Source organism: Citrus sinensis, chromosome 6 (assembly GCF_022201045.2).
Source record: "Citrus sinensis cultivar Valencia sweet orange chromosome 6, DVS_A1.0, whole genome shotgun sequence".
NCBI lineage: Eukaryota > Viridiplantae > Streptophyta > Magnoliopsida > Sapindales > Rutaceae > Citrus > Citrus sinensis.
Genome location: NC_068561.1, coordinates 10,301,555 through 10,321,850, shown reverse-complemented (window position 1 = coordinate 10,321,850; position 20,296 = coordinate 10,301,555). Strand labels below are relative to the sequence as shown.

The 20,296-nt window shown below is 28.6% G+C and overlaps 1 protein-coding gene and 1 long non-coding RNA gene across 2 annotated transcripts; both read left to right on the top strand.

The window, feature by feature from the left end:
• Positions 1 to 1,094: 1,094 nt before the first annotated feature.
• LOC107177478 (uncharacterized) lies at positions 1,095 to 3,427 on the top strand. The gene is made up of 2 exons (XR_001508534.3): positions 1,095 to 1,369; positions 2,942 to 3,427. It is a non-coding gene; the product is annotated as an uncharacterized LOC107177478 (long non-coding RNA).
• A 13,195-nt stretch (positions 3,428 to 16,622) lies between these two features.
• On the top strand, positions 16,623 to 19,391 carry LOC102620464 (phenylalanine ammonia-lyase-like). Its single transcript, XM_006481431.4, has 2 exons — positions 16,623 to 17,192; positions 17,487 to 19,391. The coding sequence occupies exons 1-2, from the start codon at positions 16,780 to 16,782 to the stop codon at positions 19,228 to 19,230; spliced, it is 2,157 nt and encodes a 718-aa protein (XP_006481494.1). The 5' UTR covers positions 16,623 to 16,779; the 3' UTR covers positions 19,231 to 19,391.
• Positions 19,392 to 20,296: the final 905 nt, after the last annotated feature.

Here is a 20,296-nt window from a genome sequence, read left to right as displayed (position 1 = left end):
CCGGCATAAAATTATCTTATAAATAGTTTGCACTCATATGCATAGATACTATTATGTATTGATATTAAAAAATATATATGTCTATTAAAAAATTACATGTTTATATAATTAAAGTTTTAAGTTGATTTAAAATTTTACAAAACTGAATGCTATATAAACGTTCATCCTTCACAAAAAAGGAAAAATCATGTTTAATATTTGCGTTTTAATGATAGGAACTAACAAATTAATTTAGAACAAAAAACATAAATTGTGAATTTTAATGTAAATATAAATTAATTTTGTTGATAGTTTAATAATTGTATCATTAATTGAGTAAATGGGTCAAGAAATTAAGCCCTAATTTGACACGGAAGAGATTATATTGATTCAGATAAGATCTATTTAATAATCATGTAATCGAAAAAATAGAAATGTGATAAAGAGAGAGTTCTATTAATTTCAAATTTTGACTTTAAAAAGTTACTAAACTTTTTATCCATTGGATCCAACAGTGACAATTTAAAATTCAAAAGCAAAATTATGAATCTTCATCCATCTACATTAGATTGAGTAGATTCAATGGATAAAAAAAAATCATATTTTTAATCAAAATTTGAAGTTAAGGAACATCACCTTGTATGAATAATGCTTTGAAATTTGTTATTCTCTGTGTGTGTGTGTGTGTTATATAATTTTTAATAGTTATTATCTATAGATATATTAGGATGTGACCATTGACAAAGTTTACATACAATTGAATAAATTATATTTTTTATTTTTATAATAAGGAAAATGACAGACACATATCTGTAATATGTCGAAATGGTTACAGGAATCTTATTATTTTTATTTTTTTTCAATTATTTAGTCTAATGATAATTTAATTTTTTTTCTCACTTATGTGAGTGAGGTTCAAACCTTAAATCTCTTATTTTCACATAAGAGATTGTACCATCTTAACTAACTAAATGACACACACTCCTTTTTCATAAATAATAAATAGTTATATGAACTCTTTTTTAGATAATTATATCCAAATTAATTTATCATAAAAAAGATTTGCAGTGTTCAATTTTAAAAATATAAAATAGAATGGATAAAGCGAGCTCAGGTGGAGTATAACTCTGGTTAAGTTTTGACTCTTTCAAAGGTTAAAGTCATCATCATCCCATGGGGAGTAGTTGATGAACACATAAATATGAGACAACAACGTGTCAAAAGTTGAGACACGTGTCTCAATGGATGCCATTGCCCACCAGAGCCGGCAACACAACGTATTCCTCTCATTTTTTATATCATTTTTCCTGTTCATGATTAATTATCATCGCTTCATTGGAAAAACAAATGAGCAGGAAGGAGATTAATTTTGATCACACCGCAAGCTGAGGTTTGTGGTTTCTCTGATTGTAATATTTAGCTATTTCTAATCTAAGATTATGGTAACAATAATATTCACCTTGTTAAATTGTTTATTAATAGTAGTCACAGTACTGTTCTTTTATTGATGTGGGTTTGGATTTCTATGGAAACAAACAAATCTAGTGAAACCTAATGCTTAAAGGATAAACTGGTGGGCACTTTTAGCTAGTTTTTATTTCAATTTAAGATTAGGATATATAAGAAGAAGGAAAAAAAAATGTTAAAATGTTGCGGGGCATGGTTAGGAATTCTTTTATTTTGTTTTGTGTCTTTATATTTGAGTATTTTAGTCTAATTATGGTAGAGTTTATTTTCCTTGCTCTCATATTCTTAGTTAGGATCGTAACCTTAATAATTTTTCTTTAGTTTTTGAATAATAAGATGTCTCTTTATTTCTTGTGGGATTTATTGATCTCAACCTAGCCCGTGTTTAGCAGTCATTTTTGGTCAATGTATAGTAGAGTGTTATCTAGTATGACACTGTCAATATTAAATGCGTCTCTTATAAATTTGAATGCAAAATCTTTTTAAATTGGTACACCCCTTGATACACGTGAAATCACTAATAAATTAAAACAATAAAATTTCAGCAAAAGTATGCATGAGGCAGTTGATAAGTTGTTTTCAGAAGGGAAATGAATTGTAATGTTATTAGCAGAGAAGGGGCAATATATATATATATATATATATATATATATATATATATATATATATATATATATATATTTTGATACACTTATATATTACAATTCTGATATTTACAATCAGAAATTCATTGAGATTTGTTTGAGTAATTCTATTACAACACAATCCGAATATCAATCCTCACTAAATTGGAGGGAGATTTGTCCTTACTATTATTGGAGGGAAATCGATCATATCCTAATGTGGGAAGTCAGTTAACTCTCATTATACCGGGAGACAAGTCTCAGCGATGACCCTGCGCTGGAACTTAAACCCATACCCTCAAGATTGAGACTTGATCCCATACCCTTAAGGTTGTTGAGGGCATGAGCACACCAATGGGCGAGAAAGAGCAATATTTAGATATTAGTAGGAGGAATATTCATATTTGTTGATAATATAAAAACATTAATGGGAATAACACTTCCATTTGTTAATAATATAAGAACATAAATGGGAGGAGCACTTCCATTAGATGGAATTTGCATCCGCAATCCACCATTTACAACAGTGTTTTAATTTTCGACAAAATATTTCATTCTCTTTATTATTTTTTCTACTTCCGCTGCCCCATTACGTCTCAAAAATAAAATAGCTTATATCGGGTAAACATATTATAAAGCTGAACATGTGCTTCTTCAAGAACTCCGTAGAATAGTAATAATATTACACTATCCGTCCTCTCATATGTATTTTCTTTTCATTATCATTAGAACTAATATTGAAATGTATGGTACACAAGGCAAATTTTGTTTCATTAATTTGTTGTATATGATACACGTAAGGCAGTAGATGTATTATATTCCATGGAATTTATGGAATCATGATAATCATATGCTGTGTTGTGACGATGCAGAAGTAGCTGGAGGAGGAAGAGCAGTGATTGATTGGTCGGTTGGTTGATTAATAGAGTTGAAAATGGTTTATATTGTTGAGGTATCGCTGCCGTTCATACTGTTCATCTTGATCGTAGCTTTGGCATTTTATCTACTTGGTAGGTATAGAGGCCGAAGTCAAGCAGCAAGAATGCCACAGTATTATGGGCCTCCTGCACCTCCATATCCTGTCCAGCCTCAGGATCAGAAGCCCTAGGAATCAGAATCAAAAGCTTAATTACAACCTGTACATAATCCAATAAAAAAAAAGGCTTTACGGAGGATGGTTTGGTGTTTGGTACATTTGATCTTTTCTTAGAAACAGCAACTTGGATAAAATGTTTTTTATGTAAGTTGAGTTGGGCTCATTGTAAATTTTAAGTTGTTTCGCCCTCCTTCAAGACTACGAGTTCAGTAATTCAATTTGAATCTCATTATTGGTATTAAGTGAAGAAACGAGCGTTTTTTATTTATTAAGTAAAATATTATATATTGAGCATATTTATAAATACAGATGTTACAATTTTTTAAAAATTAGATTCGCATATTACAGAAGGATATTCACCAATCGTGTCATTGTTGTTCGGTGCGGATTGTGTCTTTGACAACTTTTATTCAATGTTGTTTTATTTGACATTCTCAACATTAAGTCTTAATATTACTCTCATATTTTTCGTGAAGGAAATTTTATGGTGTGCTTGTTACTTGTTAGTAAATCTGTGTGTTTCTAGTTCTACGTACATTGTGTGGAGAGGATTATCGGAGATTGCTTAAATATGGATTCTCGGGACTAATATTGAACGTGAAAAAAAAAATGAATGTTGATTAGGGTTTGATATTAAATAATTTGGGAAGGGCATTAGATATTGCAAGAAAAAACACTACCTCTGATGTAAAATTATGGTATCTTAATTCTTGAAGATATTTGATTTATTTGTTGTGCGCAGGGTTCGTTGATATAAAGAAAGAAAAATGTAACATGAAGAGGAAAACTCAAAATCGAAAGCCCAGTTAAGCCTAATGACTACTAGTAGAAGACGTTAATGAGGCTAAAGCCCAAGTCTGATTCAACAACTCATCAACAATAAAACAATCTGAGTTGGACTATTGGCGCCCCTCCATAATTTTTTTCAAACCCCTCTTTTATTACAATTACATTTCAGGACAAACACTTTAATATATCTCACATATATTTTATCTCACTTCAAATTTTTATATTTTCTCTCTTAAAAAAAAAAAAACTCTTGTATTTTCTCTGCTATCACACTCACACATGTAATTTTTTTCTCGAATTCTCTATAAATTTTTCTTCAATTAATAAGACAATCTATTGATAATAAACAAAAAAACATTTTGATAAAATTATCTAACTTTTTTTTACATCATAATCTTAGAGATAATTTATTTAATTCATTGATTTTTGTCAAGAAATTTATCACCAATAAAAATTATTTGTGAGGAGCGAAACAAAATAAAAAACTAAAAGATTCACAAATTAAATGTATTCATTTAGAAATAAGGGTAATTTTGGTAATAAGTTTAGTATAACTGAAAAGGAGTTTTAAAAGAATTTTACAGGAGTGCCAATAGTCCAATTCAAATAATCTACATATTAATTGATGGTAAGAGCATAGGACCCATCGGCCCCGGGGTTGGTAACATTATTATTATTATGATTATTATTTTAAAAACATATCTAGAGTCTCCGATTCTGTTAATTGGAGTCTGAGTAGCCTTCAAATTATAACGTGATGTAAATTATGACAATTAAGAAAATGAAATTTCACATTTTGACGTTACACCAAAATTCATCGACAGTTGACGTGCTTTCGATAAGCAATTCGACACATTTTGTCAATCATCATTGACCAAACATTTGAAAGAGAAGAATTTATGTGTTTGGGAAGTGGAAAATCTATTAAGCTATGAGAAATGTCAAAAAGTCAAGGGGAAAAAGATGAAGGATAAAAGTAAGAACAACTTAGAAGATGTGAAGACATCCAAAGAATGAACTTCGGTATAATATATATATATATATATATATATATATATATATATAACCTGTGAGGATGCCCATATTTGAGTTTGAATTGTAAGTCAGTTTGTTAATATTGTAACTTTTAAAATAATTGATATTAGTTGTATTGTATAAATGATTAGTTGTGAAGAAAATCAGTTAAACAATTAATAAAATTTATTTTTAAAAGTGGTATAAATTTTAAAAACAGTCATATAAGTTTAATAAATCTTATTATTAAACAACTATAAAAATATAATTGACTGAATTGGACATAATATTATATAAAATTTATTTACATTTTTATAAACATGTATATAAAATATTTTTATTGTGTATATATAATAATTAATAAATAAAATAAAATATTTTCTATTATTAGTTTTATTTTTTATTTTGTTATCTCAAATTCTCAATATGATTGGTAATAAAAATAATTTCTGAAAAGTTATTTCCTAATTAATAAGGATAATTTTGAATTTTTATAATATATAGGAGGATATATATGGTATTGTATTAAGTATAAAACTTATTCTGAAAATTAGATTTTGAAAAGATAGTCCTTTCTACCTTTTTAAGATCTGTTGTAGGATCGATTGATTTTTTCGAAAGTAATTTCTATAAAAATTTACTAAACTCCAAAATTAGTTTAAAACTTTTTAAAATCACTTTTAAACCTCCTAAAAGCAATTTTAAATGGGCCCTTAATCTTAACTGATGTAATAACTTATTAATAAGTATCACATAAATTGTAACTCGAATGCTTTAGCATTACTCTCTCTCTCTCTCTCTCTATATATATATATATAGATATATATATATTGCTGATTTGATAAAAAAATCTTAGACTTTATTAAAGTTTGAAAAAGTTATTAGAACATACAGATTAAAATTTTTTACGATCATTATATTATTAAACTATATAATTTAATAACTTTCCCGCACATTAACAAATTCAAAATCCTGATTGTAACATCACTATTATACCCCCATTTGTCAATGGGAGAGGAACTAAAATCTTAATGCTAACTTTTGTCATAGGCTCATAGCAGTACTTAATTGAAACTCGAACCTACACCTTTCAATTTTAAGGTACATGTACTCTCAAAAAGCTAAAAAATTCAATGATAGTTATTTTTTTAATATTTACTATTCAATTCAGTTCAATTTCCCATATTAAATTAGTCCAAATGTTGCAGCCAATTTAAATGATTTTTAACATAGACCGATATACACACATTTATATTTGATCGGTCATTGTCAAGGCTCCATAAGAAATCAAAATAAATGAATGATTGTTCATTAATTTCTGACTTAGTGAGATAAACTGCCCATTTAATAATAATCATCATGCATGCTATCTTCATAAAAGTGACGTTATTAATTAATTGGAGTTTTGAAAGAGATTGAATGGTAACTAAGGCTTTGTCACATCTAAACATTACCCACACAACAACTCCCAAACCTACCGCTCCCACATGAAAAGAAAGAAAAAGAAAAGAAAAAAAAAAACTCTCATCATGACATCAATACTTAAATTCTTGCCACCTTTAGTTTATCTCCCATTTATTTCTATGCTTCAACAAACATCGGTAGGTGGCTATTTTAATTACTATATAAAGATTGACAAAATTACACAAACCATTGCATTGATAGAAAATTAAAATTTTCACACCTACAAGTGAAGTTGGTTTTTTTATTGAATACATAATAATAACAAAGTTTGAATCTCAAAATATTTTATATCTCTTAAAAGTATTTTATCACTTGAACTAATTAAAACACCCACAAAACATAATAATAATATACTTATTGGTCAAAAAAGAAATCGATTAATTTCACCAAGCAAAACACTCCTGGCCACAATTAAAGCATGGACCAATTTTTTTTTTTTTTCGGTGATATTCTCTCTTTTTTTAATTATGTGTTCGAAATACTAAAAGAATAAAAAAATTTTAAAAAATAAAACCCCCAACAGAAGTAAGAATCATCTCAGAAAAAGAGAATCCTTACTTCCTTAGTTCCATTCATACTCATGAAATGAAACAAAATCCACAATATATGCGTATGCATTAAAGAATGAATTCCCATCAGCATCCACATTCACAGGAACAAGAACAAGCACAAGCACAAAGACAAATAATTTATTCAATCGAGACAACGCCAGCTACCAAGCCGTTCTGAAATTGTCGGCAATGACCAGCCTAGTTCAATTATTTATTGGATTCAAAGCAGCAACTTGACGACTCGACCGACTGCAGTAGTCTATTATCACATCAAACGATTTGGTTTGTGTTTCTTGTCATCGATATCTGATTACTTTATTGATTTGCCTTGACCAGTTAAATTATAATTTATACACTTCTTACCTTTTGGATCAAATTCTGTAAAGAACACCAACTTTGGGACAAAACTACGTTACAGAATCTGTAAGCTACAGACTGCAGCATCAGCCGTTGGATGTGGTTGGATGTGGAGTGAGAAACTAAACAAAAGAAAATCGGATGGTGGGATGGCGGGAGATGTTTGTTACCGAATCTGTAACATAGACAGGTCCCCAACTTTGAATTGAAAATTTCCTATGGCTAAAGCCAAATAACACTCTTTTTGGCAAAAGTTGGGGCAAATTCACTTCACTTTTCAGAGTTTTGGTCCATTGTCTAATTAATAATTTTTTTTAAAAAAAAATTACTTCAGAAGTGATGGTGTCATTATTTTCATAATTATTATACCCAACTTCTTAAACTTTTTTAGAGTAAAATAATATTTTTATTTAAATTAATTTAAAAGGGTCCTATTACGTTATATTATCTGTAATATACATTAATTTAAAAATAATTTCTTTATATTTTTAAGTTGTTGTCGCTCTTCCTTAAAAAAATTGTTGTCACTTACATAGTTTAGAGATTATGAGAAATAAATTTTAGGTCAGTTGTGGGTTACAATGTTAAAATTTAAACAAATTTAACATGCTACTATTAAAAAAAATAATTTGAAATTAACTGAATATCCGACTGAAACCATAATAATTTAACAAGTATTTATTTACCCTTCGCAAATGTCTAGTTATTTATGATTAAAGTCAAAATCGCGTAAAAATTAAAGTCAGAATTAATTTTCCAAATTTAAAAAACTTGTTCACAAGACAATGAAACACGTGGTCATTTGATAGTCAAGAAAGATGCACAAGTTGTCACAAACAATGAGTGGGAGTTTTTGATTTATTTGCTTTGTTTTGAAAAATGTGATCCACGTACGCTCTCAGGAAAATTGGTAGGTGAAATGAGTGGTCTGTATCCGAGAATTTCTTCAGTTTCTCTGAAACCACATGGGCATGGGGGCATTCGCAGAATACATGGAAACCACATGGCTGGCCACAGTAACGCGGAGAAGCAGTATGTGGACGTGTTGTTAAATCAAGCAATTTGTAGTACATGGCTAATTCTGTATGTTGTTTTTTTTTTTCATTTTCATGGGACCGATAAATTGATACGGTTCACTGTTGCGTATACAAAATGGTGATAGTATTTTAAATGTACAAGGTCACTTCAGCGTCTTGAAATAGAAAAATTTTAAGGGTCCGCCTACGTTACATTACATGTAACGTACACTCAGTCTGTGAAATTTCATCTAACTTCTTATATTTTATGTTATTTATATTTTATTCATGAATATTATAAATTTTTTGAAATGTAAAATTTCATTTAACCCCTTATACTCAATTTATTTTATTAAAACACTAGAGTATGAATTCGCCCCTATAATATTAAATTCTCAAAATAACCTCCATTTAATTAAAAAATATAATTATTGTTAAATGAATTATAATAATAATTATTATGTTATTATAATCATAAATATTATTTTTAATAGATTATTGTTATTATTAATAACAAGAATAAAAAACATTATAATTAATTAATCTATTAACAATAATTAATAATATTTTTTATTAAATTGTTAATAATAATAATAATTAATGATAATTAATATATTTATGATTATAATAAAATATGAAAGGAGAGCGGAGACTTTTATTTTGAATAAACTAGTTCCGATTAACATATTTATGATTATAATAATATTTTTTGAGTTGTTTGGGCAAGGGGGTCTCATGCGTGTGTGGACTTTTAGGCTGCCAGGAGAGCAGAGGCTGAAAAAATACCTTACGTTTAGATAGTGACTTGTGTGTGAGTAATAACAATTTTTATTATAAAAATAAGTTTTATACCAAATATTAAAAAAATCTAGATAATCATTAATTATTATTATTATTATTATTAACAATTTAATAAAAAAAATATTATTAATTATTGTTAATAGATTAATTAATTATAATGCTTTTTATTCTTGTTATTAATAATAACAATAATCTATTAAAAACAATATTTATGATTATAATAAAATAATAATTATAATTATAATTCATTTAACAATAATTATATTTTTTAATTAAATGGAGGTTATTTTGAGAATTTAATATTATAGGGGCGAATTCATACTCTAGGGTTTTAATAAAATAAAATTGAGTATAAGGGGTTAAACGAAAGTTTACATTTCAAAATATTTATAATATTCATGAATAAAATATAAATAACATAAAGTATAAGGGGCTAGATGAAATTTCACAGGCTGAGTGTACATTACATTACATGTAACGTAGGCGGACCCAAATTTTAAAGTACGTTAAAGATAATATAATTAATTAATGCATGCATAATATAAAGATAATATAATTAATTAATATATGCAATTCAATTGGTGAAAACCAATCCAATTCAATTCACATGTTTATAGATTACGTGCAAATCTTGACACAAATTCACATCCATTCCATTAATTTGTAGACAGGAAACGGATTAAATAAATAAAAAATTTAATATGAAAATAATTTTAATGCCAATTAAATTTAAATTAACTAATATCTATAATAACCAACATTTTTCTAAATAATTTAATAGTTTAAATATACTACGGTTTTACTTTAATCATTTATTTATTTAATTGTTCGTTTTCCCCTTTTTGTTTTATATAATTCTTATATAAGATATAACATGGATAGTTTCATTTTAACTTATGATGTGTTCATTTCTCTAAAATCAGAATGTGTTGAAATCAAAATAGATTGGATTCGGAATGAGTAATGAGAATCAGAATAAGTTGTTTATTTTAATTTTAGGAATCAGAATCATAATAAACTATATTCTCATTTATTTATTCACTTTGTCTTATAATCAAAATATATTGTTACAAGTTATTAAAATATCCTTAGTTATTTGTTCACTAACAAAATAAAGAGTAAATATTTTTATTGTTGATATTATTACCATTATTATTGTAATACTATAATAAAATAATTACAATTATTATTACTATTACTATTACTATTATTATAATAATTGTTATACTATTATTCTTGCTATTATTTAAATTATAAATATTATTATAGTTATAATAATAATTATTTAACATTTAAATGGATAAAAATGAACTTTTTACTTTGTTTAAGGATAAAATATCAATTCATTCCCCATTTTCCATTTTCACTTCACTTCCGTCTACCATCATGGGATTGGATTTATATTTCCCATTCTTAAATTCTTACATCTCACCCAAAGTGAACCCTTATTCCCCTTCCTTTATGAATAGGGAAAGCACAATGAGTAGGGATGATATTTTTTCTCGATGGGATGAGATTGTAATATATTTTTGTCTTATAAAAAAATATAGGGATGTCAGTGAGACATTTTTTTATCCATTTACATGTACAGGACGGGACTGAGATTGACAAATCCCGTCCCATCCCGTCTCATTGCCGACTAAGAATGATAATTTTTTCCAATTGGGATGAGATTCCGCATGATCCCATCTCTTTTGGGATGTGATCGGGATATATTTTTATCTAATATATATATATATATAGGAACATGAGTGTGACATTTTTTCATCTCACTGACATATATGAGACGAGACATGAGTGTGAAGTTCAAGGAATAAAAGTTATATATGTAACCGTATTAATAAGATCATAAATGTATGTTACGTGTTTTTAATGATTTTTCTCTTTTCATTGTAATTATTCAACTCCAAAATATACATATGAACTAAAATATTATTTAAAGAATTCATGGATACGGTAATTTAGTCGTTCTGAGTAAATTTTTTAAGGAAAGTTCAATCATTGAAATAGAAATATTCCAATTATGAATCTCTAATCGTATTAAAGTTAGGGATAAATTAAAAAATGAAAAAAGAGAAGGCTCACTTGAACTTGAACCCGGGTTGCTGCTGACCCGATCACTCTATGTGAACTTCTCCTTAAAATATCTATTTCTTTAGTGACGAGCAACTCTCGTATTCTGTATCGCTACGCCCTTGAACTGGGCAAAAGCCTAGAACTGGTAATCATATCTCTTTCTTGCTGGACAGAGACAAAGAGGTTATTAGATAACTCAAGAAAGTCCGGCCAAAACCACATGTGCAAGTTTCTCTGAATGGGGCTCGTCCATGATCACTTTGGATTTGTGTCAACTAAGCAAATTGATCAAACTTAAATATAATGTATTTTATCTTGTAGTGTATTAATATCTGTATTTTTTTATCTTTTAGATTATTCCTTATTTTAATATGATTAGAGATCTTTGATTGGAAACTAACTTATATAAACAAATGTGATCATTTTAATTCATTTTTGTCGATGTATCTTGAGCTCATTTGTGGTAGTCAAGTATACTCCCTAAATCTTTGGGTATCTATCATTTTTTGTTTGGATGATGAGAAAATAAATAAAGAATAACAAAGTAGATAATTTTGAGAGGATGTTTGGTTTTCAATAGATTTAATTTCTAGGAGTTTGAATGATTATTTTCTCTCTGGTCATGAAAATTGATTAGGAGAACAACACATAATTATTTCACTTTATAGAATTTTCCTTGTTTATTTATTTATTTTTATTGAATTGAGTAATTTACTTTTTCTAGGTAGGAGAGTTTTCAGCTCAACCTAGCTTTTGGCTGTTAAAAGTTGTTATTGGAGGGTATAATTGTAATTTTGGGATTCTATAAAGATGATCGAAATCAAATAATAAGTCCAGGGGTGGACTCAGGACTTACCTAGGACTTAATACTATCCCGGGCTAATTTTTAAAATTTATATTTTAAAGCAAATATAAAAATTTATAAGTAGAAAGAAATACATTAAATAAGAAGGAACACCAAAAACCTTATCCCTCTAAATATGTACTATAGACAAAAATAACTATAAAAAAATAGTAGAAAACAAAAGGCAGCTCAAATATGAAAACATTATTTTTCAATTATAAAATCTGACATTGCAACCTATGATAACATGTAATTTATATCAGGATTGAAAAATTAATTAATAATTTCAAATTAAAATAGCTTAATACATGCAATTACAATCAATTAAAAATTGCAAATAAAACTTTTATACTTGAAGTGAAGTACTAAATTACCAAACTTAATAAATTAAACAATTAAAATTTATTCATCATTTCAAATTGTAAAAGTATTATTAGTCAACAGTTTCAATAATAAATTAAACTCAATTCAGCAAAAATGTATTTTGGTGTAGTTGTTTTTTTGTCAGGCACTCTAGCTCTCTTTAAAAAACTAGATGTTGATGATTCTTCTACCAAAATTTCTTTAAAATACTCAAATTTTATTTTCTAACTTATCCTCTTAACTAATATAACTAATAAATAAAATCTAAAAATTCACATAAAAATTTTACGAAAATATTGATAATTGTTACTATATGTTGTTTCTGTAAGTACTTTTAATATTAGTGACGATGTTATATTACATTGACATATTTTTTTTCAATTAGAAGTTTTTTAAAATAAATTAAAACAATAATAAAATTTTAGCTCCCTAGTGTTTTCAATCTATTCAATAAATATATAATTTAATCATTTTATAAAATAAGTCACTAATTTCAATTGAAAATAATATAATTGAATTAGGGACATATTTATAAATAAAATAAAAACTCTATTGTTATATAAAATTGATGAAAATATAAGGGTAATTGAGTTGGGGACATAGTTGAATATAAAATAAAAACTATATTGTTATATTAAATTGATGGAAATATAAGGGTATTGAGTTAGGGATATATATGAAAAGAAAATAAAACGTCTATTGTTTTACTAAATTAATTAAAAAGTATGGGGTATAGATGATTTTTTCTGGACTCGTGTGGGTCCGCCACTGAATAAGTCTGTGCCTGATTTTGTTTCAAAGTTTATTAACTTCCAATTAAATTGAAAAACCCCTCTTTTTTTGTCTAGAACCACCTATTTATTAACCCACCCCATTAAAGAAATTTAAAATCAACGTATTTTGTAAATCTATCTAATTGTAACGTTGTGATGATTTCCCTTCTTTTTCATTCTTTTCAGATTAGTAAGAAAAAATTACCATTAAATTGAACCCGAACATTTCAAAGAGTAAAAATGATTAAATTTTGAGCCCTCTGTTTATTCATTCATATATCAAATAAACGTAAAATTTATATTGCCTATTGAGCGCTCCATTACTTGTATTTTAATAACTAGTTCATTATAAATTTATAAGAATTGTAATTATATTGTAGTATATATTAACAGTTATTTAATACACATGTTTGAATAATTTTTTGAATTTCAATGCATGTGAAAAAGCATTGTACGTGTTTGCTCTGTCGCTTGAACAAAATTTAAAAATAAAAATAGCTTTCATTGAAGGCTAATATTGCGATTATTTAAAAATATGTGGGGGTGGTTTTGCACAAAATGATGGGAGGATATATTTCCACTCTATTATTATTATTTAGGATTCAGCTACCTTGCAACAGTTGTAAGGTACCACCAAGTTTTGTCTTTTCTTGATTTCAGTTCTTTACCATTAGATTTAGTGAAAATGTGGTTTCAACGGTAGAAATTTGTTCATTTAAATATTAACATTGCACTCCCTGATATGTATGAAAGACCCAAACAAGTTAAAGAGTTAAAAGTTTTAGCACATAAGTCCGGATTGTTTACAGTTTATATTGTTTAATTAGTAGTGAGTATTAAAAAATAAATTTTATTTTTAATATTATATATTTTATTTAAAAGAATAAATTTTAATATCATTTATTTATTTAAAAGAATAAATTTTAATATTATTTATTTTATTAAAAATAAATATTATTTAATATTATTTATTCCATTTTATTTAATATTATTTAGTCATATACTTATTATTATATTTATTATTTCAAAAAACTAAATAACATAAAATAAAATAAAATAATCAATAGGGAGCCTTAAAAAATTATTATTTTTAATATTATTATTTTTGTTTTATTTAATATTATTTAATCATTGGCTTATTATTATATTTATTTAAAAAAATAAAATAAAATAAAATAAAATAATCAATAGTGAGCCTTAAAAATAGATATCATTTTTAATATTATTTATTTTTATTCTATTTAGTATTATTTAATCATAGGCTTATTATTATATTTATTCTTTCATAAAACTAAATAATGTTAAATAAAATAAAATCATCAATAATGAGTGTTAAAAAATTAATATTATTTTTATTTAGTCATAGGCTTATAATTATATTTATTCTTTAAAAACTAAATAATATTAAAAAATCAATAGTGTCTTAGAAATAATATCATTTTTAATATTATTTATTTTATTTAAATTAAAATTTTAATGGCTTATAATTATATTTATTCTTTAAAAACTAAATAATATTAAAAAATCAATAGTGTCTTAAAAATAATATCATTTTTAATATTATTTATTTTATTTAAATTAAAATTTTAATATTATTTATTTTATTTTATTTTTTAATATTATTTATTTTATTTTATTTAATATTATTAGTCATAAGCTTATTATTATATTTATTCTTTTTAAAAAAGATAAATAATGTTAAATAAAATAAAATTACATTTTAAAAAGTTACCAGCTAAAGCATATAAACTTATAAATAAACGTAGAAAAATAATATTAAATAAAATAAAATTACATTTTAAAAGGTCACTAGCTAAAACATATAAACTTATAAATAAAATGTAGATAAGAAATAAAGTAAGGGATTAAATGAAATGTAACATCACATAAGACAAAAATAAGTGGTACCAACTGTTGTAAGGTAGCTGGACCCTAATATTTAATATTCATGACAATTGTTAATTGTCTTTTTATTTTGGAGTATTGATATTTGAACAAAAAGGATCCAACACAATGACGTCAAAATAATTGAAAAAGTATAGTATTGTGGTGTTAAGTTAAAAATCAATACTATTTTTTCAATATGATACTATAATACTACACAATTTTCAGTTATTTTTCTTACCATTGTATGGTTAGGATCCTTTATTATTTTCCTTTGTTTTATTTGCTGTATTAAAAAAGCAAAAGTTAAAAAAAAAATGAAAGAGCGGAATCCAAAAGGGAAAAAAAGGAATCAACAGAAAAAATTTAAAAAATAAAACTAAAGCATAAAAATAAGGGTAGATTTTGAGTTACTCCTTATGAATTGACTATTTTTAAATTAAATCTTTACTTTTAAAAATATCAAATTATCTTTATTTTTATTCAATAGATTAGAAAAAAAAGGGTTGGTTGATGATTTTTTTTTATCTCCTCAACGAAAATAAAAAGTGAATTAAGATTTTCAAATTAGAAATATTGAAAAGGAAAGGAAAACGAAACGCCAAAATAATTGAAGCAAATTTATAAAAATATATTTGAACTTTGGAGTGGGTCCTACTAAAGACAAAAGAGTAGCGTCATCTAAGGCAACTTTTTGAGTCCTACAACTGGCATGTGCCAATCGTCTTATAACAATTGACATAATTAAATAAATACATTTAAAAAAAAATTAAATAAATAGGTTGATTTAAAGGAATTTTAATAAATTTCTGATTATGAATATCCGTAAAATTTGTGAAAAAGAAAAAGACCAACGTCAGTTTATTTTATTAAAAAAATAAAAAGAAAAAATTAAAAAATTAAAATTAAAAATAAAATTAATTTTGATTTATCTTTTAGTGAATTGACTATGTTAAATTATTATTATTTTTAATTTTTAAAACTTCAATTTATTATTTTTAATTTTTAAAACTTCAATTTACTTCTATCTTTGTTTAAAAGATAAAAGAAAAATAAAAAGTAATTTGAAAATAATCAATTTACAAAAAAATTTAAAATTAACTCTAAAAATAAGCCTAGAATGTTAGAACATTATTTTATAATAAATTAATACTAATAATCATCGCATCCAAAAAAAAACACTGATAATTATGTAAAACATTTAATGTTTAATTGATTTTCTGATGAATAATAAATAAATAATTGTTCGGTAAGTGAAAAAAAAAAAAAATACAGATAAGCAACTCAAGGCTGAATCTTCACCAACCCCGTTCTTCACAAATCACCCCAACAACTAAAATACCAAGTTGTTCAGTCAATGATACTCGCATAGTCCACGCCACCACGGTGTTGACCCTTAGATGAAATCAGAATGAACGGCCCTGATCAATCTCCAACTAACCCCTCAATTTCCCACTGCCATTCTTAAGCGTACCTACCAACCCATTATTGATCCTACTACTACTATATAACACCCAACTCCATGTCTCTTGTCTCCTCAGGAAATCCATTATAGTTATAGACTTCAGAATTTCCTTTAGCTCATTCATTCTTCATCACTCCCATTCATTCTTCTTCTTCTTCTTCTTCTTTCTACAGTTTTGGTATTTTTTGTAATTGCAGTAACATTTACGTAAAACGATATGGAGATAGGTGCCACTACTGAGAATGGTCACCAGAACGGTGGCCTGGAGGGTTTGTGCAAGAATAACAATTACAATTACAGTTCTGGGGATGCGTTGAACTGGGGAGTGATGGCGGAGACGTTGAAGGGGAGCCATTTGGAGGAAGTGAAGCGTATGGTGGCGGAGTACAGGAAGCCGGTGGTCAACCTCGGTGGTGAGACGTTGACCGTAGCACAGGTGGCTGCCATTGCCACGTCCTCTACGAATGTGGAGCTGTCGGAATCTGCCAGGGAAGGCGTCAAGGCCAGCAGTGATTGGGTGATGGAGAGCATGAATAAGGGTACCGACAGTTACGGCGTTACCACTGGCTTTGGTGCCACTTCTCATCGGAGAACCAAGAACGGCGGTGCTCTTCAGAAGGAGCTCATTAGGTGCGTAACATGTATTTTTTTTAACCGAGTTGATTCAGCCGACCGAGTCTGAAGATTTGTAAAGTAAATAATAATAATACATTAATGCGGGACGTGGTAGTTGTCGTGGCCATGGAAACATGCTGCTTTTTGGTTTATTAATTACTGATTTTTTCTTTACTTGCTTTAAAATTATCGGCAGGCCCACGCATCGTTGTCGTTTAGTACATACAGTTATTTATTTATTTGTAATTAATTATTCTTATTATCTTTGCAACTTTTATGATACTCACGGTGTTTTAATTTGTTGCACAGATTTTTGAACGCTGGAATCTTTGGAAACGGAACAGAGTCATCTCACACGCTACCTCACTCAGCAACAAGGGCAGCCATGCTTGTGAGGGTTAACACTCTTCTCCAGGGCTACTCCGGCATCCGATTTGAAATCCTGGAAGCGATCACAAAGCTGCTCAATCACAACATCACTCCATGCCTCCCTCTTCGCGGCACAATCACTGCTTCAGGGGATCTGGTTCCTCTTTCCTACATTGCCGGACTGCTCACCGGCCGGCCCAATTCTAAGGCCACCGGGCCTAATGGAGAGATCATTGATGCCCAGGAAGCCTCTAAACAAGCGGGTTTCGGGTTCTTTGAGTTGCAGCCTAAGGAGGGTCTTGCTCTTGTCAATGGCACTGCTGTTGGTTCTGGCCTGGCTTCTATGGTTCTGTTTGAGGCTAACAACCTTGCTCTGTTATCAGAAATTTTGTCAGCTATTTTTGCTGAAGTCATGCAAGGCAAACCTGAGTTCACCGATCACTTGACACACAAATTGAAGCACCATCCTGGCCAAATTGAGGCTGCTGCTATAATGGAACATATCCTCGATGGCAGCTCTTATGTTAACGTGGCTAAGAAGTTGCATGAGATTGATCCTCTGCAGAAGCCGAAACAGGATCGTTATGCCCTGAGAACTTCACCACAATGGCTCGGCCCTCAGATCGAAGTGATTCGGTTTGCAACCAAGTCTATTGAACGGGAGATCAACTCGGTGAATGACAATCCCCTGATCGACGTTTCAAGGAACAAGGCCTTACATGGTGGCAATTTTCAGGGGACCCCAATTGGTGTCTCAATGGACAATACCCGTTTGGCTATTGCGGCAATAGGGAAGCTCATGTTTGCCCAATTTTCTGAACTTGTCAACGATTTTTACAACAATGGATTGCCGTCAAATCTGTCTGGTGGCAGGAATCCTAGCCTGGATTATGGTTTCAAGGGCGCTGAAATTGCTATGGCTTCCTATTGTTCGGAGCTCCAATTTCTTGCCAATCCTGTTACTAACCACGTCCAAAGTGCTGAACAGCACAACCAAGATGTAAACTCCTTGGGATTGATCTCTTCCAGGAAGACTGCTGAAGCAGTCGACATCCTGAAGCTCATGTCTTCCACATTCTTGGTAGCGCTTTGCCAGGCTATTGATTTGAGACATTTGGAGGAAAATTTGAAGCATACAGTCAAGAATACTGTCAGCCAAGTAGCTAAGAAAGTCTTAACCGTCGGTGCTAGTGGAGAGCTTCATCCATCAAGATTCTGTGAGAAGGATCTGCTCAAAGCGGCTGATCGCGAACACGTCTTTGCATACATTGATGACCCCTGCAGTGCTACCTATCCATTGATGCAAAAGCTAAGGCAAGTACTTGTTGAGCACGCACTGAACAATGGAGAGAACGAGAAGACTGCCAACTCTTCAATCTTCCAGAAGATTGCAGCCTTTGAGGAGGAATTGAAAACCGTTTTGCCGAAAGAAGTTGAGAATGCCAGGCAGACTGTTGAGAATGGAAGTCCAACAATTCCCAACAGGATCAAAGAATGCAGGTCTTACCCGTTGTACAGGTTCGTGAGGGAGGGGCTCGGGTCTAATTTTCTAACAGGGGAAAAAGTTACATCGCCCGGCGAGGAATTTGACAAAGTTTTTACAGCAATGTGCCAGGGCAAGATCATTGATCCAATGCTGGAATGTCTCAGGGAATGGAATGGCGCCCCTCTTCCAATTTGTTAGTTGTTTTTATTTTGTTTAATAACATGGTCTTCAATCCCTTGTGTTCTTGTGTTCATAGAATTTGCCCATGCGAGTCAGTGGTACAAATCCATCTGTAATATTTCAATCACTTCTATTGGTTTTTTCATTTAAGGTTATAAGACTTATTGTCCTTTATTTTTCTTCTTTCTCACTTTAAAATTTTTTGGCTTCTCTACTATTACAATAAATATTATTTATTTTATAACTTAATTTAAAAAAATTTCTATTAATTAATTTTATGATTTTTCATAAAAGCCCTTATCAATAACCAAGTCCAAACATCTAATAAATTTTTTTCCCACCCCAGAAAAAACTTTACTTGAAGAAGTTTCATTAAAAAACTTTTATCTTTGAGACTAATTTCATCCAACTAGTTGTGAATGTATCTGAAGCAAGCTTATCATAGTACATAGCGTTAAAGATGCACATGCATAACTCCTGTAATTGGCCCAGTTTCAATAGTTCAGAATGATGCTCGAAAAGTTCAGAGACAATTGTTGAAATGCATTATTTTGTTCGTGATATTTTCTTTGTCAACTTGATATACGTTTAATTAGTTATGTTATGTGGACACACACAATCGTTAGATTTGTGTGTCTTTGTCGTAAGTCACAGTTAACTACTACAATTAAAAGACGTGGCTATTCTAAAGGGATCACAACCCCAAATATATATATTTATATATTTACGAAAAGTATACCTTTCAATCATTCAATTTTCTTAATAAATATAGAAGATGTGCTGGTATAATATAAAATCAGTGTAATCCAAAGTCAACTTAGAAATTATTTGAGCTAAGCCATAGGCTCTTGGATTGTGTTGTATCCTAGACTTATTTTAACCTCTTCATCCTCTCTAGAATATAAAATAAAATCCAGGAAATCTCAGCCTTCCAACCCAAAATAGTTAATATGCCTAATCAATAATATTTCATTCATTTAATGGTAAACTTTGAATTACCCCACTTAGATTGACCATTCTCAATATGTCTCTTAAAGATATGAAAACATAAATTTAATCCCGAAATATCGTTAATTTTAATAGT

Coding starts and splice junctions, on each gene's coding strand:
- LOC102620464 (XM_006481431.4), top strand. CDS start 16,780: ATGGAGATAGGTGCCACTACTGAGAATGGTCACCAGAACGGTGGCCTG. Junction 17,193..17,486: donor CTTCAGAAGGAGCTCATTAG/GTGCGTAACATG, acceptor TTTGTTGCACAG/ATTTTTGAACGCTGGAATCT.